Source organism: Ptychodera flava, chromosome 8 (assembly GCF_041260155.1).
Source record: "Ptychodera flava strain L36383 chromosome 8, AS_Pfla_20210202, whole genome shotgun sequence".
Taxonomy (NCBI): domain Eukaryota; kingdom Metazoa; phylum Hemichordata; class Enteropneusta; family Ptychoderidae; genus Ptychodera; species Ptychodera flava.
Window position 1 is genome coordinate 42,626,394 of NC_091935.1, and position 25,873 is coordinate 42,652,266.

The 25,873-nt window shown below is 36.0% G+C and overlaps 1 protein-coding gene across 3 annotated transcripts in view; it reads right to left on the reverse strand.

Moving 5' to 3' along the window:
• Window positions 1–25,873, reverse strand: part of LOC139139385 (zinc finger FYVE domain-containing protein 16-like) — a 190,000-nt gene that overhangs the window by 56,706 nt on the left and 107,421 nt on the right. For 2 of the 3 annotated variants that reach the window (XM_070708286.1, XM_070708285.1), the window contains 4 exons: window positions 20,227–20,391; window positions 19,246–19,470; window positions 18,884–19,018; window positions 11,821–11,903 (listed from right to left, as the gene is read on the reverse strand). In XM_070708286.1, the coding sequence (XP_070564387.1) occupies window positions 11,821–11,903; window positions 18,884–19,018; window positions 19,246–19,470; window positions 20,227–20,391 (608 nt within the window). The remainder of the gene's footprint in view (window positions 1–11,820; window positions 11,904–18,883; window positions 19,019–19,245; window positions 19,471–20,226; window positions 20,392–25,873) is intronic. The other variant, XM_070708287.1, reaches the window with a different exon arrangement.

Consider the following 25,873-nt stretch of genomic DNA (forward strand, 5'->3'; position numbering starts at 1 on the left):
AAGTTGAACGTTCTGATAATTCCACACTAAAATTATTTTGGCTTTGATGATTTCCTAATTAATTCAATTATTTAAAATCATATTAATTATTTTTTTCTGGGTGAATTAATAGGGTTTATACAGTACAAGAATTACATACAATGTAAGTCAAATTTTGACCAAAAATGACAAAAAAATTCCTTAAAATACACATTTGCATATTTCATCACAATTTGAACATATCTAAGTTGGGTTATCCCTACGGACCTGTATACCAAATAACAAAGCTGTCTGACCAGCGGTTATGAAGAAGAAGATTTTTTACCAAAAACACAATTTTTGGCATTAATTTGCCTATTTTCAACAATATCAAAAAATTAAAAAAAAAAGTTTCTCAAAATCATATTTTTCATCTACACAATAAATATCAAATCAGCAAGTACTGTGGCTCTCAAGATATTTGAGTGGACGGACGCCTCACAAACGGACATACATACATACATACATACATACATACATACATACAGACTGACGACGGACGCCGGACGGATACCCATCCCAATAGCTTCTATAGACTATAGTCTATAGTAGCTAACAAGAACTGCTCATTTTTAACAATGTCGGGGAATGAAAATGTGACAGAAAGATATAATACAGGTGTCGGGAAATGGAAGACAGAACAAGAAATATTCATTTTAACAATGTCGGGGAATGAAAACATGGCAAAAAGATATGATACAGACGTCGGGGAATGAAAAAATGAACAAGAAAATATTCGTTTTTATCAATGTTGGAGAATGAAAGGGGACAGAATACACAACAGGGGCATGGGGAAATGAAAGACAGAACAAGAAATATTCGTTTTTAACAATGTCGGGGAATGGAAACATGACATAAGATACGATACAGGAGGGGAAATGAAATAATGAGAGAGAAAATATTCGTTTATATTGTCGGGGAATGAAATCGAGACATAGAATACACAGCAGAGGCGTAGGGAAATGCAAGAAAGAACAAGAAATATTCGTTTTAACAATGTCGGGGAATGAAAAGATGACATAAAGATATGATAACATGCATCGCGGGAAATGGAAGACAGAACAAGAAATATTCCTTTTAACAATGTCGGGGAATGAAAACATGACACAAAGATACGATACAGGCATCGGGAAATGGAAGACAGAACAAGGAATATTCATTTTAACAATGTCGGGGAATGAAAACATGACACAAAGATACAAATCTTTATTAGGGAGGCCAACTGAAATTTTGAAATGTTCAATCTGCATTTTAATTAATGTAGTTTTTTAGATTTCAATGAGAGAAGCTGAACATTTTTTTAATTTTCGAAATTGGATGAACGGTTACAATTTTATAGTTTTTTAAAAAATTCACTTTTACTTTTTCTGTGGAAAGACAATACATATAATAACGATGGGAACAATGGGACAAAAATGAAGGAGTTTTAGCTGAAATTTACAGTAAATTTGCTGTAACTTTGTTAATAAAACATCTTTTTGTACCAAATTTGGCATGGAGATAGATTTCAATGGCACACACAAATTTATCCTAAAATCACGCGATTACGATGGTGGCCATATTGGATTTATCCATGGCAACGGATGACCGACACCTAACGAGAAATGACAAAATGAAAATATTAAGCTGAAATGGCATAAGTGATATATCAAATTGAAGGTCTTTTTGAGCTGATGACACTTTTGAATAGCTCTACTGCATTAAAACTACCTACAAAAAGTATTTTATCCAAATAAAGGCTTTCAAAATATCACCACTGGGGCCATGTGGAGTTTTGATTTACAGTATACATGTAATTACAATTGAAAATTACATACCCATAATATTACTATTCACTTGTCTTTACAAATACCAAGTGATAATAAGCAACCAATAAAGTTGGAGTCTACAAACAAATATAGCCTCCAGAGAGTTACATTGGAGTACAAACAAATCATGTGATGATTGTGTTCAAATCAGGTAGCACCAGATAGTCTTATTAATGGAGGGTCCTTGGATGTCATTTACAGTTTTGTGCATAGAATTAATGACTCTTTGGTTTTCAGATGTGTATTTGGTATTTGGAGCAAAAGGAAGGTATATGACAAGGTATATACATATGGCATGATATACAGAAATTTTTCATCCGTAAGTTCACTTTCAGATGCGAAAAATATATCCGAGCACTGTAAAATTGACACAGGAATCACGTAAACAGCCGATTGTCAGAGAGAAGTTTATACATTCAAACTAATAAATCATTTGTTCATTCATTTCCATTATGTTATCATTGAAAATAAATTCTGTTGATCGTCAAATGGTCAATTCTTACACACAATGTACAATGTACGTTCTATAACCAAGCGTAAAACGTGACGGTGAAAACAGACACTCTACATAGGGATTACTGTGTAGTACTGTACATGTAGTCAAGATTTATCACTTCTAAAACCCAAATTAGTGGGGTAATCTAAAGAAATCTTCACAAAATGTCATAGATTCACATTGCAAAATATAATCGCTACATTGAAACAAGAAAAATACCAACTGTTTTCTGTCAAAGGCTAAAAACGAAGTCATATCACTACTTCCAGTTTGGAAATCGAGGGGGCCGCCATATTGAAAATACCACAAAGTGCCCGTATGAGAGAGTACCGGAATCTTCGATCGAAGCGTGGTCAATAACTCCGTCAATAAATACGTGAGCTGTTCAAAATTTCTCATTTTTCTAGCAAAAATTCAAAAGAAATAATGATAAACTGCGTACTAGAGGACGTTTCACTGAGAGTTGGTGGGGTTAGGTCTCGGAAAAATCGCTCTCAATTTTTTGTCTCGGATTTGGTCATATACACTGCCCTATGTTGGTGAAGAACCTTATATCGCGAGAAAGAGCGAGATCTGGGCTTTCAAATGAGTATTCGATGTAAGGGATGTTTTGATTGGCTCACCTTCAAACATGTGTTTCAAAATCGGCGATGTAAATATTAGGTGCCGCCATGTTTCAGATCGCCGTTCCCGGTACCGTTTCTAGCTCAATTTTGCAGTTTATTCAAAAAGTAAGTAGTTCATATAAAGAAATAAAAAACATATGAGAGAATAGCTGCATTTTTAATTTTTTTCATTTTGAGCCTCATGTATTTTTTTCCACAATTTTCTTTCCCGTTATCGATGTTTTTCAATTTTGAACATGACTAAGTCACTGGTGATTGAGTGTCAATTCAGCGCGTCCTGGGCGACCTGCTGGCCTCCCTATCTTTATGCCTGTATCGGATACAGGCATCGCGGGAAATGGAAGACAGAACAAGAAATATTCGTTTTAACAACGTCGGGGAATGAAAACATGACACAAAGATACGATACAAGCATCGTGGGAAAAGGAAGACAGAACAAGAAATATTCGTTTTAACAATGTCGGGGAATGAAAACATGACACAAAGATACGATACAGGCATCGGGAAATGGAAGACAGAACAAGAAATATTTGTTTTAACAATGTCGGGGAATGAAAACATGACATAAAGACATGATACAGGCATCGGGGGAAATGGAAGACAGAACAAGAAATATTGAATCTTGTTTTTATAAATGTCGGAGAATGAAGGGGGACATAGAACACACAATAGGGGCATGGGGGAAATGGAAGAAAGAACAAAAAATATTCGTTTTCAACAATGTCGGGAAATGAAAACATAGGGCCAAAGTCCCTGAAGCTACTACAGACATGGATACAAAATTAAGTATTTCCTGACTGTATGAAATTATCTCACTAAGGTCATCCTAGGGACCTGTAAACCAAATATTAAAGCTGTCTGACCAGCGGTTTTGAAAAAAACATAGGGCCAAAGTCCCTGAAGCTACTATAGACATGGATACAAAATTAAGTATTTCCTGACTGTATGAAATTATCTCACTAAGGTCATCCTAGGGACATGTAAACCAAATATTAAAGCTGTCTGACCAGCGGTTTTGAAAAAACAAGCGACTCAACAGTTGACAGAGCTCTGCTGTGTTATGTAGAGAATAACCTTTTGTGACACATGTATTGATGAAGGGGACATCTTTGAAAGCTCATTTCGGATGGCCTGACCAAAAATGGAAAAAAAATTCCGTAACAAATAACAGATTTGCATATTTCATCAGACTATATTAGTCTACAATAGCAATAAAACGAGAGTTAATTACATTCTAATTAAAGTAAACAAGACTTGCTTAAATCAAGATTTACGTCATAAAAAACAGCATATCTGTCGGGTTATAAAGAATTTGACTGGTTATCTTTTAATATCAGTAGTTTCCTCCTTTAAAGAGGAAAGTCCCCTACAAAAGGGGGATTATGGTAAGACTATGCAGATGTGAAAAAGCCACGCTACGGGTAAGACGCACTCGATTTGCTCCGAGATTTCCAGAAATTCGACGGGTGAACGGCGTTAATTTCCGTCCAATCTCATACATGACACCTGTGAATGTATAGCGACTGCCTTTATGTCGAAAAAAACGTTGAAAAACACTGTTATTTAATACAGAGAACGCATATTTTCACAAAGTGTGGGTCCAGAATGTCCATTTGACCTCTGTTCTAAATGTTAATGTATGCTGCCAATCATGATTACTCAAATTCAAATTGCGGCCTAGGCGATCTTGATCCCTGCCGAGCACAACAAACAAAGCGTACTGACTTATCACTAAAATCACCGTTATGTACGTACCTAAACACACGCATACACAACCACATACAACGTAAACGATACGACACATGTAATGAACACGCAAGAAACGGCATTTTCTTTTTGGAGTGATTGGTGGTCTTGAAAAAAAACGTTTTGTATGTGTTCCTGTAAAAAGTTATGAACATTGAGAGTCTTCACACGTCGTTTTGAAGGCAATCACAATTTCATTTTTTCCTTCAGGCATCGAAACTGAATCTTTTGGCTCACATTTTGAGGAAGTACCTTTAGCATTGTGACAAGTTGGTCATGTTTATATCAGTTGATTCAATTCAGTTGAGCTGAGTGGAATTGAAATTTCAGTGTCGATTACATCGTTGCCACTATTGCGTTGTAGATCGATCATCCATGATCATCCATATCCATACTCGAGTACTCATCGACGACGACCACGGCCCTGCACAGCTGTCCTGGGGACTCATCAGCGTCATTTACTTTCTTTACCAATGTATTTCAAAATATTTGGCTGACCATTGTCACAGATTACTAGTAGTTTCCTTTTGTTGAAGATTCTGGCTTACATATCGGAACAGCAAGCAGCGTATGTATAGTATGCAAATATGCAGGCTCATCTATGGAACTACGGCAACTTTTCCACAACGTCTCAGTCACATGTCATTTGCATATTACGAACGGTCGTCGATGTTTTCCGAGGTTACCTATCCGAGGTAACCGGATATGCAATCTGCGCTCACTATACTTCGGGTCATGCATACCAAACTCTAAACTGGGGGTCGTAACGTTTTAAATCAGTTTTACTCAAAATTTCTTCACCCTTTCCTCTGATTTGTTCGAAATGCCAAAATTACACGGAAAATAAGCTTACGAATGGGTGAAGATTTGTTTTTCAAATTCACAAGTTTTTTTCCCGTTGCAAGCTGCGTGTAACCCGGCCGTGCGAAGTACCAGTGACCGGCTATTATCTACATCACTGCCAACCAAAAAAGCCATAAAGCTACAAACAGTAGAAGGTTCTAACTTACGATTGCTTACGATCACAATCTGCTACCGTCCTTAGAGACTATCATCTATTTGCTAGACTTTCCCCTTATTTTTTATATGTCTAGTTTGCGCGCTTGTACCGAACACGAGATGTTCAGGGCTAGATTTAAACTCAATACAGTGCCCGAGGAAATTCTCTCCTGAACTAAGTCAAAAGACCTTCGTTTTCTATCTTCCTTCCGAAACTCGTAATACTCTGTCCATTTCAACTACTGGCTTCAATCACAGCGCCTTCACATTCAAATCACCCGCTGCTGTTGTGAGAAAGTATCCGTTCCGTGTTGATGAAAGCCGGGGTTGAAACCAGGGGGTTGAAACCGGGTCCCATTTGAAATCGCAACGGAATATGCACACATCTACTTAGACGCAAAAAGGTTAGCAGAAATTCAGAGATGTATTGAAAGCCATACATCGTTGCTGTTTATTGAGTAAATTGTATGATGGAAATTCGTCTCCGAACTCGGCGATACATGAGCGGCCATTCTGTTTCATAACTTCCTATACATGTATTTCTATTGCATACCACAGCGGTCATCGCATCGCTGTCTATCGAACCGCAAAACGACTGTGATTTGAATTCAGTAAATTTTGATTGGATTCGAACTCACAACGTACGGCATACAGTCACCTTAGTAGCGAAGAAATCACAGTCAAGGAAGGTCTCAGGCTGTCGACCAGACCACAGCCCCTCGACCAGTAGGCCTACTCCACCCTAGTTATAATGTAGTCTCGAATTGTGTGAACCCTACACACTTCCGTAATATTCAGGCAGAGGTGATAATCGGTAGTTCCTGGTGTAAAAGATAGTTTATGTTTCTCTGATAAGCCAACGACTAAGCAAGTGTTTAACCATCCCGCCCAGTGTTTGTCATCAACCGACGTCACTACGACGTTGCCTATTGTGCGCCCACGGCGCTGGACTTTCCTCTTTAACCAAGCACATTTTAACTTTCAAATTAACATTGTAAGTAAGTTCTGTTGAATAAGTTGAGACTGTGCGTACTCAGAGAAAGCACACTAAAGAGACAAATGTTTGAAACTTAAGAAGTTCAAGGTCATCAAAAGCATTATAAGGAATCATGTTACACTTTCATTGCACTGTTTACACAGATTGCATAATTGCTATAAATAGCACATGAGGAATCTTACAGCCCAGCTTTACCATAAAAACCCTATCACTTTGACCACTCTTTTAATTGACCACTCTATTTTTTTGCTCCAAAAGTAATCTTATTTTATCCTTACCAAGTCAACCATAAATGGAAATTAGAACTTTCTCTATTTATTTTAACCACCCTATCATGACAAACTATTATGAGCAATTTCTTTTAGAATAGGTGGTTCAGAAATATCAAAGTTGGGATTCAGGAAAGTTGCCTTTACAGTTTTAATCCTCAATTCACTATGAACTGTCAAAAAAAGTTGAACTTTCTGATAATTCCACACTAAAATTATTTTGGCTTTGATGATTTCCTAATTAATTCAATTATTTAAAATCATATTAATTATTTTTTTCTGGGTGAATTGATAGGGTTTATACAGTACAAGAATTACATACAATGTAAGTCAAACTTTGACCAAAAATGACAAAAAAATTCCTTAAAAATACACATTTGCATATTTCATCACAATTTGAACAAATCTAAGTTGGGTTATCCCTAGGGACCTGTATACCAAATAACAAAGCTGTCTGACCAGCGGTTATGAAGAAGAAGATTTTTTACCAAAAACACCTTTTTTGGCATTAATTTGCCTATTTTCAACAATATCAAAAAATAAAAAAAATAGTTTCTCAAAATCATATTTTTCATCTACACAACAAATATCAAATCAGTAAGTACTGCGGTTCTCAAGATATTTGAGTGGACGGACGCCTCACAAACGGACATACATACATACATACATACATACATACAGACTGACGACGGACGCCGGACGGATACCCATCCCAATAGCTTCTATAGACTATAGTCTATAGTAGCTAAAAACAAGCGACTCAACAGTTGACAGAGCTCTGCTGTGTTATGTAGAGAATAACCTTTTGTGACACATGAATTGATGAAGAAGGTGGATATCTTTGATAGCTCATTTCAGAATGGCCTGACCAAAAATGGAAAAAAAAAATTCCGTAAAAATACAGATTTGCATATTTCATCACAATTTTAACAAATCTAAGTTGGGTTATCCCTAGGGACCTGTATACCAAATAACATTGTAAGTTCTGTTGAATAAGTTGAGACTGTACGTACTCAGAGAAAGCACACTGAAGAGACAAATTTTTGAAACTTAACAAGTTCAAGGTCATCAAAAGCATTATATGGAATCATGTTACACTTTCATTGCACTGTTTACACAGATTGTATAATTGCTATAAATAGCACAAGAGGAATCTTACAGCCCAGCTTTACCATAAACATAGGGCCAAAGTCCCTGAAGCTACTATAGACATGGATACAAAATTAATAATTTCCTGACTGTATGAAATTATCTAACTTAAGTCATCCTAGGGACTTGTAAACCAAATATTAAAGCTGTCTGACCAGCGGTTTTGAAAGAACAAGCAACTCAACAGTTGACAGAGCTCTGCTGTGTTATGTAGAGAATAACCTTTTGTGACACATGTATTGATGAAGAAGGTGGATATTTTTGATTAACATTGTAAGTGAGTTCTGTTGAATAAGTTGAGACTGTACATACTCAGAGAAAGCACACTGAAGAGACAAATGTTTGAAACTTAAGAAGTTCAAGGTCATTAAAAGCATTATAAGGAATCATGTAACTTTCATTGCACTGTTTACACAGATTGCATAATTGCTATAAATAGCACATGAGGAATCTTACAGCCCAGCTTTACCATAAAACCCTATCACTTTGACCACTCTTTTAATTGACCCACTCTATTTTTTTCCTCAAAAAGTAATTTTATTTTATCCTTACCAAGTCAACCATAAATGGAAATTAGAACTTTCTCTATCTCTATCTCTATTGACTATTTTGAGCAATTTCTTTTAGATAACATACAGGGCACAATAAATGACGGTTCAGAATATGTCAAAGTTGGGATTCAGGAAAGTTGCCTTTACATGTTTTAATCCTCCAAGATGGTAAGCATTTCACTATGAACTGTCAAAAAAAGTTAATAATATTTTATTACTTTAAAAAACGCTTTACATGTAAAAACATCTCAAAGCGCAGTACAAAACTGTTCTAAAAAGATCTAAAAATACTGTTTAAAAAGATGTGTTTTAAGATTAGCTTTAAAACTGCTAAAAGAGCAACATGAACGCAATAAAAATGGCAGCCTATTCCACAAACGTGGAGCACAAACGGAAAAAGCCCTGTCACCGTAAAAAGCTGTATTACAAATGGGTTGATAGAGCATATTTGTACCATGAACGGAAGAACGTAAGGCACGACCAGAAGAGCAAATGGTTAATAAGCTGATAATTCTACACTAAAATTATGTTGGCTTTGATGATTTCCTAATTAATTCAATTATTTAAAATCATATTAATTATTTTTTTCTGGGTGAATTGATAGGGTTTATACAGTACAAGAATTACATACAATGTAAGTCAAATTTTGACAAAAAATGACAAAAAATTCCTTAAAAATACACATTTGCATATTTCATCACAATTTGAACAAATCTAAGTATGGTTACCCCTAGGGACCTGTATACCAAATAACAAAGCTGTCTGACCAGCGGTTATGAAGAAGAAGATTTTTTACCAAAAACACCTTTTTTAGCATTAATTTGCCTATTTTCAACAATATCAAAAAATTAAAAAAACTAGTTTCTCAAAATCATATTTTTCATCTACACAACAAATATCAAATCAGTAAGTACTGCGGTTCTCAAGATATTTGAGTGGACGGACGCCTCACAAACGGACATACATACATACATACATACATACATACAGACTGACGACGGACGCCGGACGGATACCAATCCCAATAGCTTCTATAGACTATAGTCTATAGTAGCTAAAAACCCTATCACTTTGACCACTCTTTTGATTGACCACTCTAATTTTTTCCTCAAAAAGTAATCTTATTTTATCCTTACCAAGTCAACCATAAATGGAAATTAGAACTTTCTGTATCTCTATTTATTTGACCACCCTATCATGACAAACTATTATGCGCAATTTCTTTTAGATAACATAAATGGTGGTTCAGAATATATCAAAGTTGGGATTCAGGAAAGTTGCCTTTACATGTTTTAATCCTCAATTCACTATGAACTGTCAAAAAAAGTTGAACTTTCTGATAATTCCACACTAAAATTATTTTGGCTTTGATGATTTCCTAATTAATTCCATTATTTAAAATCATATTAATTATTTTTTTCTGGGTGAATTGATAGGGTTTATACAGTACAAGAATTACATACAATGTAAGTCAAACTTTGACAAAAAATGACAAAAAAAATTCCTTAAAAATACACATTTGCATATTTCATCACACTTTGAACAAATCTACGTTGGGTTGTCCCTAGGGACCTGTATACCAAATAACAAAGCTGTCTGACCAGCGGTTATGAAGAAGAAGATTTTTTACCAAAAACGCCTTTTTTGGCATTAATTTGCCTATTTTCAACGATATCAAAAAATTAAAAAAAAAAGTTTCTCAAAATCATATTTTTCATCTACACAACAAATATCAAATCAGTGAGTACTGCGGTTCTCAAGATATTTGAGTGGACGGACGCCTCACAAACGGACATACATACATACATACATACATACATACATACATACAGACTGACGCCGGACGCCGGACGGATACCCATCCCAATAGCTTCTATAGACTATAGTCTATAGTAGCTAAATATATGATACAGGCGTCGGGAAATGGAAGACAGAACAAGAGACATATATACACAACAGGGGCATGGGGAAATGCAAGAAAGAACAAGGAATATTGGTGTTTATCAATGTCGGGGAATGAAGACATGACAAATTTACGATACAGGCATCGGGGAAATGGAAGTAAGAACAAGAAATATTCGTTTGTATTTATGTCGGGAATTGCAAAGGAGACATTACACGACATGGGCGTCGGGAAATGCAAAATAGAACAATTTTTTTTATGGTTTTTATCAGTGTCCGGGAATAAGAACAGGATAGAACGATACGATACAGGTGCCAAAAATGAAAGAGAACAAGAATATTCGTTTTTATAAGTGTCGGGAAATGAAAACGAGGACAGAAAAATACGATAGGGAAATGCGTTGAAGTACAAGAAATGTTCGTATTTATTAATGTCTGGGATTGAAACTAGTCTGAAACAGACAACAAATACTTGTTTTATTAGTTTTGGGGATAAAAACAAGACAGACGATAATGCAGGTGACCGGAAATAAACGGCAGCCAGAATAATTCGTATTATACCTTGGCTTACCAAACGTGATTTATGAAATAACATACGTCTCAAAAGAAAGCAACTTTCATGGATTTCTTGCTTCCCCGATACCATCAACATTATGAATTGCCTCAACTGCGCGTTTTTGAAGGGATCACTTGTTTAACATAGCTGGAAAGATACAGAAAACATTGTATACACTGCATGAACAAACATGGACACCCGCGATTGGGCTTGTTGGACACTTTCCAGGAAATTTGACAGTTCTCTGAATTTCAGAATGAACGCGGTAATTACACTGTAGTTATGCTATGAGCTCATTATCCATTGTCAATTATGCATGAGCTGGAGTAGCTCATTAACGCCGGTTTTCCGGAGCTGCAAGGCGTCGCGACAGATCACTACATGTCCCGCGGGATCGCTCGTGATCGCGGCCACTTTGATTTTGACACGCTCCCTTACCGAACCATATTTGGAAATAGGACACTCATTTGGCATTATAAAATTCAATTAAATGCTGAAATGAGAATTTTTTTTATCGATTTGACTGGGTTGAATTAGCATCAAAAGTTTTCTTTCGAGGTTAATGGTTATAATGAATGTGACTGTCTGTCAAATTGTTGTTCCTATAGTGCTACTTGATACAACAGCAACAATCACGGAACCATTTGCCGACGACAGTACTGAATAACAGTACTGAATAACAATGGAGAATCATATTACTTACAGCTAGCAAATGCATAATGGTATGTCCAATCTCACCATAGACAGGTTTGCGGTATCTTACACTCATTAGAGGACATGGATAATCTATCAAAAGACCACAATGATGCAATTATGAGCACACAAGTATGATACAATTTGTTTCACATGCACCTGGTATGACTAGTCTTCGTATAATGTACATATCATTATTTAGCATGTACTAGGAGTACAGATCTCCAGCACTTGTCATAGTCTTAGCATATTGATATATATAAATCAGTATGTGCTGCTGGTCTCCCATGCTGCAGACATCAATACAGTCAGCATGAGATAATTATAATAATACATTTTCCACAAGTTAGGTACAATAAATTGCCAAACTGGCCAGTTTTGAAATAACAAGAAATTTAACAAATCATGAATACACAAATTTCTGCAGACACTGGTGACAGGCGCTGTAGATCCAGTTACTTAGGGGTAGACCATTTGATATCCTGGGCGGAGGGGGTCTGGAAGATTTTCGAGAAAAAAAAAAATTTCCCAGCAGATACAAGGGAAAAAAATTCTGCCTCAGATGACTTATGAGAAAAAAAAAAGGCAAGCTAAGGTGGAAGAAAAAAAAATCTATCACAGTATCAGCAAGAACCTTTTGGGATGTAACTTTGTCATTTCCGTGCACCCTTCTTGTCTTTCCAAAAGCCTCTTGAAATTAATTTTCAGTTGCATTTGGCTTTTTGAATTGTTCACTGATTCTAGATAAGTGAACACACTCTGTAGATACATGCATATCATCTCTTGTGTGTTGACCAATAAATAATTTTGTTCTCTGGTATGATTGCGACATGGACAGATTGCACTGACAAGTCAAATGGCAGAATATCAGAAGATGTTAAAACAAAACTGTCATCGTCAAGTATTATAATCTGTGGCAACCAATAAACCAACCAATAAACCAATTTGCATTTTCAAAAAAGAAAATCGAAATGGAACTAATTTCAATTTTCAAATGGTTTTATCATCTTGATTATTAACTTTTAGGCCTATTTCTAAATTTAAAATCTTTGGGCTGAGATTGAAATGTAGGAAACAGGTATGTATACTGTATATGCATAGGTGTGTATACTTAGGATGGCTTTTTGCAGCCATTCAAATTTCCCTCTGACAAACTCTATTTCCAACAATGCACATTTCCCTTTTTTCAATTTCCAATATACCTAATGCAATTTTGCCATTTCATTTGGGGCATGGCCCAGTATCTTTTTATTACTATGGCAGAAATAACTGTATCGAATTGGAATTGAAGTGTAACACTCATCTCAGTGTGACCAAATATACTGGGGGAGGGCTTAGTTATGATAATTCGCACAAGATACTTTTAAAAATAGCGTCAATGACACTGTAGCTCCCATCCTGGACTATTTAGTGTTTGTTCTCTGGTCAGATATTTGAACATGTGTGAAAGGGATAAAGTGCATGAAGTGAAAATACTTAAATGAAATGTACTGGAGACAGTGAAATATGTTTAATGTAATTATTCAGAATATAAAATGGCAAAAATACAGAATTAGATATATCGAATACTGTGATACAACCATTAACTCAACAAGTCATTTACAATGACATAGTCCCCACTTGTAATAGGAGTATTAGATGGGGCAGGAAAATGTGGTCATTAAGAAGTATCACTGGAGTGTATATGTTGAGATCTATGGGCACATAGGTCTATGTTGTTGTTCCCAATTTGAAACACATGAGGCATGTCTAAGTTATGGTTCTAAATCGGGAAAAAAGATCAGACCTCTAGCAGTATTGGCCAGCCAAGAAAAACATATGCGCATTATAAATGAGGTACAAGATGTGACATCTTAAGGTCTAATATCCTATCAAAATTGGAGGGTATAGAACTTGTGGTTACTGAAATATGCATATATATGTATAATCAAGGTCAAAGGTCATCGAGGTCACATGACATTTTGAAAAAAAAAATTATATTGCTAATTAATCCCTATATGCCAAAAAATCAGATCTCTAGCTCTATTCGCTTGCCCAGAATTAGATGTGTACATAATTAATGAGGTAAAGCACACAGACACACAGACATACAGACATACAGACATACATACATACAGACATTTCCCTAGCCTATAAGAATAGCTTCCATTGCCATATATACATATGGCTATGGGAGCTAAAAATTAGCGGGAATGAGGGACTGGTCAGTTTCTTCAGCCTAGGAGGCAGGTGGATTCAAGGGTCACCCTGTTTTTAGCTCCCATAGCCATATGTATATATGGCAATGGAAGCTATTCTTATAGGCTAGGGAAATGTCTGTATGTATGTATGTCTGTATGTCTGTATGTCTGTCCGTCAACATCAAAAACTCCAAAACCGCTGCACATTTCATCTTGATATTTGGTGTGTACATGGATGATGGGCTGTAGATGAGATTTTGTTCAAATGAAGTTGTCATTGCCAAAAATATGCAAATTAAGTGAAAAAATGTAAAAACAGTCAAAATTGAAAAAACTCAATAACCACTGAGCAGATTACATGAAAAATTAGCATGTAAGTACTTTGGGCTGACATGAAATGATTGTGCACATCTTGGGTCAGTATCTTGGACTTGCTATTTTTCATGAATTTTTTTGTAATTTTCTCCCATTTTTGGTCAAAAAATTTTCTTCTCTGAAACCACAAGTCCGATTGATTTGAAACTTGGTATGGAAGTGCATAGGAGTGACCTTTCCCAAATTTGGGCAAATCGTGGTGAAATTTGCATATTTTTAGTTTACACGTCCATAGACTCCCATGTATAAGGCAGATCTCCATAGACTCCCATGTATAAGGCCACGAAAAATAAAAATTTAGTTTCTCATCGTATTCATATTGCAAAAAGGATGCAGTGACACAATTTTTAGTCCCCACGGATGAAGTCCAGTGGGCTTATAGATTGGGTCATGTCCGTCTGTTCGTCCATCCGTGAGTCCATCCGTTCACGCAGATATCTCAGATATTTTGACAAAATGTCATGTGACCTTGATGACCTTTGATCTCAAATATACATATTTGTCCATAACTCAGTAACCACAAGTGCTACCACCCTTCATATATGGTATGATGGGACAGCTTATGACGCTGCATATTGTACCTCATTAATTATGCACATATCTAATTTTGAGCGAGCCAATAGAGCTAGAGGTCTGATTTTTGGTATATAGAGATAACTTAGCAAAACAATTTTTTTGACAAAATGTCACGTGACCTCGGTGACCTTTGACCTCAAATATACATATTTGTCCATAACTCAGTAACCACAAGTGCTACACCCTTCATGTATGGTATGATGGGACACCTTATGACGCTACATATTGTAGCTCATTAATTATGCGCATATGTAATTTTGAGCGAGCCAATAGAGCTAGAGGTCTGATTTTTGGTATATAGGGATAACTTAGCAATACAATTTTTTTGACAAAATGTCACGTGACCTCGGTGACCTTTGACCTCAAATATACATATTTGTCCATAACTCAGTAACCACAAGTGCTACAGCCTTCATGTATGGTATGATGGGACACCTTATGACGCCGCATATTGTACCTCATTTATTATGCACATATCTAATTTTGAGCGAGCCAATAGAGCTAGAGGTCTGATTTTTGGTATATATGGATAACTTAGCAATACAATTTTTTTGACAAAATGTCACGTGACCTCGGTGACCTTTGACCTCAAATATACATATTTGTCCATAACTCAGTAACCACAAGTGCTACAGCCTTCATGTATGGTATGATGGGACACCTTATGACGCCACATATTGTACCTCATTAATTATGTGCATATCTAATTTTGAGCGAGCCAATAGAGCTAGAGGTCTGATTTTTGGTATATAGGGATAACTTAGCAATACAATTTTTTTGACAAAAGTTCACGTGACCTCGGTGACCTTTGACCTCAAATATACATATTTGTCCATAACTCAGTAACCACAAGTGCTACAGCCTTCATGTATGGTATGATGGGACACCTTATGACGCCATATATTGTACCTCATTAATTATGCGCATATCTAATTTTGAGCGAGCCAATAGAGCTAGAGGTCTGATTTTTGGTATATAGGGATAACTTAGCAATACAATTTTTTTTTCAAAATGTCACGTGACCTCGGTGACCTTTTACCTCAAATATACATATTTGTCCATAACTCAGTAACCACAAGTGCTACACCCTTCATATTTGGTATGATTGGACACCTTATGACACCACATACTGTACCTCAATAATTATGCACACATCTCATTCTGAGCAAGCCAATAGAGTTGGATGTCTGATTTCTGATATATAGGGATAACTTTAGGAGAGAAATTTTTTGACCAAATGTCACGTGACCTCGATGTCCTTTTACCTGAAATATATGTTTATGTCAATAAATAAGTAACCACAAGTGCTATGTCCTTTGTATTTAGTAGGATGGGAGACCTTATGACAACACACGCTTTACCTCATTAATTATGTACACATCTAATTCTGGGCAAGCGAATAGAGCTAGAGATCTGATTTTTAGGCATATAGGGACTAATTAGCAATATAATTTTTTTTTTCAAAATGCCATGTGACCTCGATGACCTTTGACCTTGATTATACATATATATGCATATCTCAGTAACCACAAGTTCTATACCCTCCAATTTTGCCGGGATATTAGACCTTAAGATGTCACATCTTGCACCTCATTTATAATGCGCATATGTATTTCTTGGCTGGCCAATACTGCTAGAGGTCTGATCTTCTTTCCAGATTTAGAACCATAACTTAGACATGCCTCATGTGTTTCAAATTGGGAACAACGACATAGACCTATGTGCCCATAGATCTCAACATATACACTCCAGTGATACTTCTTAATGACCACATTTTCCTGCCCCATCAAGACTAATACTCCTATACAAGTGGGGACTATGTCATTGTAAATGACTTGTTGAGTTAAATGACTTGTTGAGTTAATGGGTTGTATCACAGTATTTGATATATCTAATTCTGTATTTTTTCCATTTTATATTCTGAATAAATACATTAAACATATTTCACTGTCTCCAGTACATTACATTTAAGTATCTTCACTTCATGCACTTTATCCCTTTCACACATGTTCAAATATTTGACCAGAGAACAAACACTAAATAGTCCAGGATGGGAGCTACAGTGTCATTGACGCTATTTTTTACTTTGGTGATGGGGTCACCTATTTTGAAATGCCCAATTGGGCGTCAGTGTGTTTTTAAATTTCGACGCGGGCTCATACTTGCCTAAAATGCATCAAATGCATCGTGCTAGCCATGAATTTCATCATTCAATTTCATTTTTCGGCGTGCCCAAAGGGCGCATAACTTTAATGATAATAAGACATATTTTTCAGAGCTCCGTCCTAGTGCAAAACTTTAATATATCAGACGTACATATATCTGAGATATATGTATGTTTAAAATTTTTCGGCATGCCCTTCGGTCGCATTTCTTTAAAATATCAAACAATATTTTTCAGTATGCCCTTCAGCTGCATGACTTTCATATATCAGATTTATATATATATATATATATATATATAATATATATATAATATATATATATATATATATATATATATATATATATATATATATATATATATATATCAGAGACATCTGGGTGTTTAATATTTTTCGGCGCGTCCTTCGGGCGCAGTAAATTAATATATCAGAGATATATGTCAGAAATATCTTGATGTCTGTAAATTAAAGTCTGTTTTGCAAAGTGTACTAATCATTATGAAATCTGCAGTTCATATGAAAAGCATGAAAAGTTTTCTGATACTTTTCTGTTTCCTCTATGAGAATTCAGTATTAGAAAGCAACATGCACTAATATTTCACAATCACATTTCTCTTACAACAGTTCTGGACATCTGGTTGTGCATAAAAAGAGTGGTGTACATTCACAGCTCATTCAACATACTGTATTCAAACTTTAGAATTGACACTTTGAAGTTCCTATCTTACAACTGACATGACAAAAATTTCATTAAAATATTGAATGATTGAATGTTTAAAACATACTCAAAAATTATATATATATATATATATACATACATATACATACATATATATATATATATATATATATATATATATATATATATATATATATATATATATATATATATATATATATATATATATATATTATATATATACTGAATTATTCAATTTATATTCAACTTTTTGTTTTACCGTTGTCGTGCGCAGGGGAGTCACCCTGTTTTCGAAAGTTTTCGAAAGTTGGAATGGGGGGGGGGGGGGGGGGGTCAGCCACTTTTTGACGTCAGCAAAAACTAATTCACCGCCCCCTCAGGGCAAAGAAAATCACCAGTCCCTTATGTACAAGTCCGTTGATGTATGATAAACAGATTGATTTTGCAACATCGCTGCATTAAAAAAAATTCTTTGAAGGAAGAATGCAAAAAAAAAAAAAATTGCCAGGATTCACAAGGAAAAAAAACATCCAGTGGAACATGTGAAAAAAAAATAATGCCCCCCAAAAATCTTCCAGACCCCCCCTCCCAGGATATCAAATGGTCCACCCCTTATGACAAGATAAGTGTTATCCAAGACAATTTGGGGAACAGTAATTTACATGACAAAGAATATGCAAATGGAGATAAATTTGGATGTCAGCTTTGACAAAAGGAGAATGATCATGACACACTTTTACAGGCACAACCTTTAATCACTTTTACGCAATTTTCTCTTTGCTGTCTTTGACTCCACTTTTATCACTTTAGACCAATGTGAAAGTGTGAGTGAAAACAATAAACAGCAGCTTATTTTTCTGGTAACCTAGGTGGTCATGTAAATTTGAGAGGGCATGCTAAATAATATTTAAATTGCCAAGATCTCAGCAGCCATGCCTACAAACAACAACAGTCTGTTCAGCAGTTTTTGACTTTTTGTTGTTTATAGACAAAATGCTCACTGTCCTCTGAATGTGAAAAAATCATGAGTTGAGTAATGGCTGCAGAGGTACAGATGAAGCAAGACCTTTTACTCACCCCTAACTACCTTGCTACCAAGAGCTTTAACCCTTTTCCTGCCAGACAGTATCACTTCCCCATCAGCCAAGTCAGTAAAAAGCGGTATTGAGCCAAAACATGACGTATTTTCATACACTTGGTCTGCTATAGCATCTGTTGTCCAAAAAAATCAAGTTTACAGTATTTATCTTTTCAACAGCTTTCAAATATACAGTATTATGTTAAAATACACCATATGGAATATGTTGTGTTTCATTAATGTTAACCATCTTGACCTGGTGGTGAAATATGGACTTGGCAGGAAAAGGGTTATTGTTATTGTATGGATCTTGTATAAGATCATGTCAAAGTTTGTCTATTGTGGCATGTAATTTACTCACATCTATATTCAGCACCAAGTCGTAACATGAGTCTAATTGGAAATACCATGGCCCATGGAGTCTCCCACTTCTGAAGTAACACACCAAATAGATAAGGTGCTTCCGGCAGTAGTAGCTTACGTAAACACTGAAAGGTTGGCCTTATGTACAGGATTCCACCATGTTCTCTACTTCCCAAGAAATTGTGTGCAAATATTGAGTGTCCCATATCACTGACAGTGTTTCCTGTCATGAATACAGAGATAAAGAGTTTGAACGATTTTGAAAAATTACAGAATAAATGAATAAAACTGACATATATTTATAACATTAATATTCAATACATGTAGGAGTACGGTGATGCCAATGATACCTTTGCCTGCAGAGCACATGGCCTTACAGCTTGGAAAGATTTTCTTCAGTTCTGCCTCACTATCAAATGGAAGAGCATGACATGCATTTGCAGACAACTCCTGCTTGCTAAGTAAGAGAGGAATGCTAAATGCCATGTCTGGATTGCAGGGAGATAAATTTGACAATTGGCAACTCATGTATGTTCTACATGACAAGCGACCTAGTGGCCAATAGAGCTCTGCTATGTTATGTAGAGAATAACTATTTGTGACTCATGTGTTGATGAAGAAGATGGAATATTTGATAGCTCACTTCAGGACAGACTGACCAGACTGAACTGCATGCGCCTCTGTGATTCTTTGTAACCAATTCAGATGCATCTCTTTGTACTCATAACAAATTGAAGAACACATGAGTTGAATCTCTACAGACAATGATCTTTCATGGTGTGTAAATCAATGACATACACATTCTGGATTACAATATGCTCAACCATTTTGATTCATCTGATAAGTGTACATGTGCTTTGCTGTCACTATTATTTATATGAAGGTGCAATCAAAGTTAGGACTATGGAGTAAGCTGGTATTGTAACACAATAGACTTAAAAACTTTCATTGCAACTTTTAAGCAATCTGTAACACTGACCTTTGCTTGCCTCTTCATATACGTTGTTGAAATGGCAAAATATGTCCCTGGGAACAGTTTTCTCTTCAGTAGAATATTCCATTACCATGACTATTTCATCTTGTCCCACTATCGGCATTCCTTTTGTGGTAAAACACCAACAGGTTCTGTTCACACAGCAATCCACTGATTTGAAAATAAACCAATGGAGTTAAGATACAGTTATTAAAAGTATTTTATTTATGCAAAACTTGAACTTTCATACAACATGCATATTTTCATGTCTCCTCTGTGTATTTGTTTTTATATACCCCACTTGGGTATAAGACCCTCCACTTTTGGGGGGATTTTCAAAAATGCTATACACCCGTGTATAAGATCCCTCCCTAGTTTAGTTCAAAAAGCCAACAAATCACAACTAAACAAGTCATCGTTGATGACACAGTCCCCACTTATTAATGGGTACTTTGATTAAAGTCCTCAGAGACGATAGAGTCCCCTTCATTAATTAGGTCTGTGATAAAACTACTTTGATACAGATGGCGCTCAGTGGCCAAGAATGAGTTCCATGGTGGTGAAAACACAACCAAGGTAGGCCGCTATCCTAATTACAAAAGGTCATTAAATGAGTCAATTGGGAATTAATCGACAGAGTGTTGCCAAACATTTTTGCATACTATCCTAACACTAACAGATTATCAACAGTACCATATTTCATAAACTTTGACGGACTATTTACAACACTATGAGATCAACATCTGTATCAAGTTTCATCAAATTTGACGCAGTATTTGTGGATATATCACTCTAATTAGGAAAGTTCATTACATATGTAATGACAAATTAATTAAAATGACACTGATAAAAGTCATTTTCACTGTTAAAACAATATGAGCTTAACATCTGTACCGAAATTTGATGCAGTACTTCTTGACATATCAGCCTAATTACGAAACTTCAGTAATTGACATGATACTGCTACATGCCGTGAAACAAATTGATGTGCATATGTATGAAATAGGTCAATGTCCTTGTACCAACTTTGAATTATACTGGTGGAAATATATATGTCTGAGTTATGGCTCTGTACATGAAAAATTCTAACAAAATCGCCGCAATGCAGCCGTATTTGATCTTACTGTCTAAATGAACACCCACATCAGTTTATGATATGACCCATCACAATGGCATGACGTCAACGGATCTTGACAGACCGAAGTAGAAGTTGACAACAGCATATCACAATGGCATGACGTCAACGGATCTTGAGAGACGGAAGTAGAAGTTGACACCAGCATACTGGTTTTCAACTCTAATACCTTCTCCGTCTATAAATAGACACGAGAAGGTAAAAATCAACATGCATATGTATGACATTAGTCAATGTCCATGTACCAACTTTGAATAAAATCAGTTGAGACTTGCCAGAATTAAGGCTCTCAACATGAAAAAAACCATAACAAAGTGGCAACCATATGGCCATATTAGATCATATCATGAAACATCTAAACATATGAATCGACGTAAATCGTAAGTCAAGGTCTTTGTACCAACTTTGAATAAATTCGCTTGATACATGTCTGAGTTATGGTTCCGTAACAAAATGGTCACCATGCAGCCATATTCAATCTTATCGTAAAACAAATTGATGTGCATATGCATGACATAGGTCAATCTCCTTGTACCAACTTTGAATAAATTGGTTGAGACGTGCCTGAGTTATGGCTAGGACATGAAAAAATTATAACAAAATGGCCACCATGCAGCAATATTGGATCACATCATGAAACACATTGACGTGCATATGTATGACCTAGGTCAATGTCCTTGTACCAACTTTGAATATAATCGGTTGAAACACGTCTGAATTATTGCTCCATAAGTGAAAAAATACGGCCAGGACAGTGTGCTCACATTCAGTTTGAATTGGTCCATTCGAGAAATATTTAAACCAGGAAAAACAAGAATGACAAATGCAAATAAGGTCTCCAACTTAGGTACTGGAGGTCATCTTTAGGAACATGCATATCAACTTCTATAGCGATGGGACAAGCAGATCCTAAATACATAAGCAAATGTCAACAACAAAAAATAGACAGAGAAGGTTTGATAAAAAGAAAAGGTGGGAGTGGGTTAAAAAAATGTACAAGGGATCTGGTAAACATAGGGCCAAAGTCCCTGAAGCTACTATAGACATGGATACAAAATTAAGTATTTCCTGACTGTATGAAATTATCTCACTCAGGTCATCCTACGGACAAGTAAACTAAATATTAAAGCTGTCTGACCAGCGGTTTTGAAAAACAAGCGACCCAACAGTTGACAGAGCTCTGCTGTGTTATGTAGAGAACAAGTCATCGTAGATGACACAGTCCCCACTTGTTAATGGGTACTTTGATTACAAGTCCTCAGAGAGGATAGAGTCGTCTTCATGAATTTGGTCTGTGATGTCCTTTTACTAAGTTTGAATAAAATCGGTGAATAAAATCGGTTTAGACGTGCCCTAGTTTTGGCTAAGGACATGAAAAAATTGTAACAAAATGGCTGCCATGCAGCCATATTGGATCATATCATGAAACAAATTGACTTACATATGTATGACATAGGTTAATGTCCTTGTACATACTTTGAATAAAATCGGTTGAGATATGCCTGAGTTATGGCTCTGTACATGAAAAAATCATAACAAAATGGCCACACGGCAGCCATATTGGTTCGTATCACAAAACAAATTGACGTGCATATGTATGACATAAGTCAATCTCCTTGTACCAACTTTGAATAAATTTGCTTGATACAGGTCTGAGTTATGGTTCTGTAGATGAAAAAAACGTAACAAAATGGCCACAAAGCGACCATATTGGTTCGTTTCACAAAACAAATCAATGTGCATATATATTACATAGGTCGATGTCCTGGTACCAACTTTGAATAAAATTGGTTGAGATATGCCTGAGTTATGACTCTGTACATGAAAAAATCGTAACAAAATGGCCGCCTGGCGGCCATATTGGATCGTATCACAAACCAAATTGACGTGCATGTCTATGACATTGGTCAATGTCCTTGTACCAACTTTGAATAAAATCAGTTGAAACATGTCTGAGTTATGGCTCTGTACATGAAAAAATCATAACAAAATGGCCGCCTGGCGGCCATATTGGATGGTATCACAAAACAAATCAACGTGCATATGTATGACATAGGAAGGGTTTGCGCTAACGTTCGCCACAGTCGCAAATTGTGAACAAATGTCCAATGTGGTGAAAAAAAATTGCTACGCATTCGCCACGCGTGGCGAAAGCTCGTGACCGGGTGCCGTGTTGACGCCTTTGAAAGTCACATCAGTCCTGCGATCCCAGACCGACGGTTTTCCCGAAGGACCAAGAATTTCGACATGTTCTGGATTATTTATGTAGCCTACTATTCTAACAACTAGTCGTTTTTATAAATAAGTCTTCTTTATTTTCAGCAATTCAAATTTTCCAGCACAAACGCTACAAGCATCGTACGAAACATTTGACCCCGGGATTTGACCACGTACGTCGCGTCAGGATGCAAGCATGAAGGGTAATTTGAGTTCACGCCGGCCAGCATAGCACTATTAGCAGCTACAACGTATTCCAAACAGCGTGCACCATCGTTAATCACGCCGGTTCTGTCACTTTTAACATATCAAAATAACCCTTAGATCGGTCAGACTATCGAAATATTCAGTCATTTAAATATCTAGCCTTTGAACAAAATAATTCGTTGCTTTGTCGTACGTCAACCGATGATCGACGGCAGAGTTCCTGACCATGCAAATGCAACTAACAGACTGAAGTGATGGCGGCGCGTTGGACTTTGCCCAGAGCTCAAATGAGCTTGCGTGAAAAAGTTTCAACATCCCCAGTTTGTATACTCCGGTCCGTGCGCGGTTTGGGTAGTTTCACAGTGTTTCACTAACTCCCCCAATGGAGCACTGAGGAGTAAAGTGCCTTGCTCAAGGGCACAACACCGTGCTGGAGTCTCGAACTCACCATCCTCTGACAGTGAGTCTGTTACTCTGGACCTACTGGGTCTTGACCGGGTCTCGAACTCACCACCCTCTGACAGTGAGTACGTTACCCTAACCAGTGGGCCACGGTGCCTCACAGCTCTGCTGTGTTATGTAGAGAATAACCTTTTGTGACACATGTATTGATGAAGAAGGTGGATATCTTTGATAGCTCATTTCAGGATGGCCTGACCAAAAATGGAAAAAAAAATTCCGTAAAAATACAGATTTGCATATTTCATCACAATTTAAACAAATCTAAGTTGGGTTATCCTTAGGGACCTGTATACCAAATAACAAAGCTGTCTGACCAGAGGTTATGAAGAAGAAGATTTTTTACCAAAAACGCCTTTTTTGGTGCTTATTTGCATATTTTCAACAATATCAAAAATTAATAAAAAGAGTTTCTCAAAATCATATATTTTATCCACACAACAAATATCAAATCAGTAAGTACTGCAGTTCTCAAGATATTTGAGTGGACGGACGCCTCACAAACGGACATACATACATACATACATACATACATACATACATACTGACAGTGCACGCTGGACAGATACCCATCCCAATAGCTTCTATAGACTATATTAGTCTATAGTAGCTAATAAACGAGAGTTAATTACATTCTAATTAAAGTAAACAAGACTTGCTTAAATCAAGATTTCCATCATAAAAAAAACAGCATATCTGTCAGGTTATAAAGAATCTTAAGCTGGTTATATTTTTATCAGTATTTTCATCCTATTAACGAAGCACATTTTAACTTTCAAATTAACATTGTAAGTAAGTTCTGTTGAGTAAGTTGAGACTGTACGTACTCAGAGAAAGCACACTGAAGAGACAAATGTTTGAAACTTAAGAAGTTCAAGGTCATCAAAAGCATCATGTAACACTTTCATTGCACTGTTTACACAGATTGCATAATTGCTATAAATAGCACATGAGGAATCTTACAGCCCAGCTTTACCATAAAAACCCTATCACTTTGACCACTCTTTTAATTGACCACTCTATTTTTTTTCCTCAAAAAGTAATCTTATTTTATCCTTACCAAGTCAACCATAAATGGAAATTAGAACTTTCTCTATCTCTATTTATTTGACCACCCTATCATGACAAACTATTTTGAGCAATTTCTTTTAGATAACATACAGGGCACAATAACTGACGGTTCAGAATATGTCAAAGTTGGGATTCAGGAAAGTTGCCTTTGCATGTTTTAATCCTCCAAGATGGTAAGCATTTCGCTATGAACTGTCAAAAAACGTTGAACTTTCTGATAATTTTACAAAAAAATTATTTTGGCTTTGATGATTTCCTAATTAATTCAATTCTTTAAAATCATATTTATTATTTTTTTCTGGGTGAATTGATAGGGTTTATACAGTACAAGAATTACAAACAATGTAAGTCAAATTTTGATCAAAAATGACAAAAAAAATTCCTTAAAAATACAGATTTGCATATTTCATCACAATTTGAACAAATCTAAGTTGGGTTGTCCCTAGGGACCTGTATACCAAAAAACAAAGCTGTCTGACCAGCGGTTATGAAGAAGAAGATTTTTTACCAAAAACGCTTTTTTTGGCATTAATTTGCCTATTTTCAACAATATCAAAAAATTAA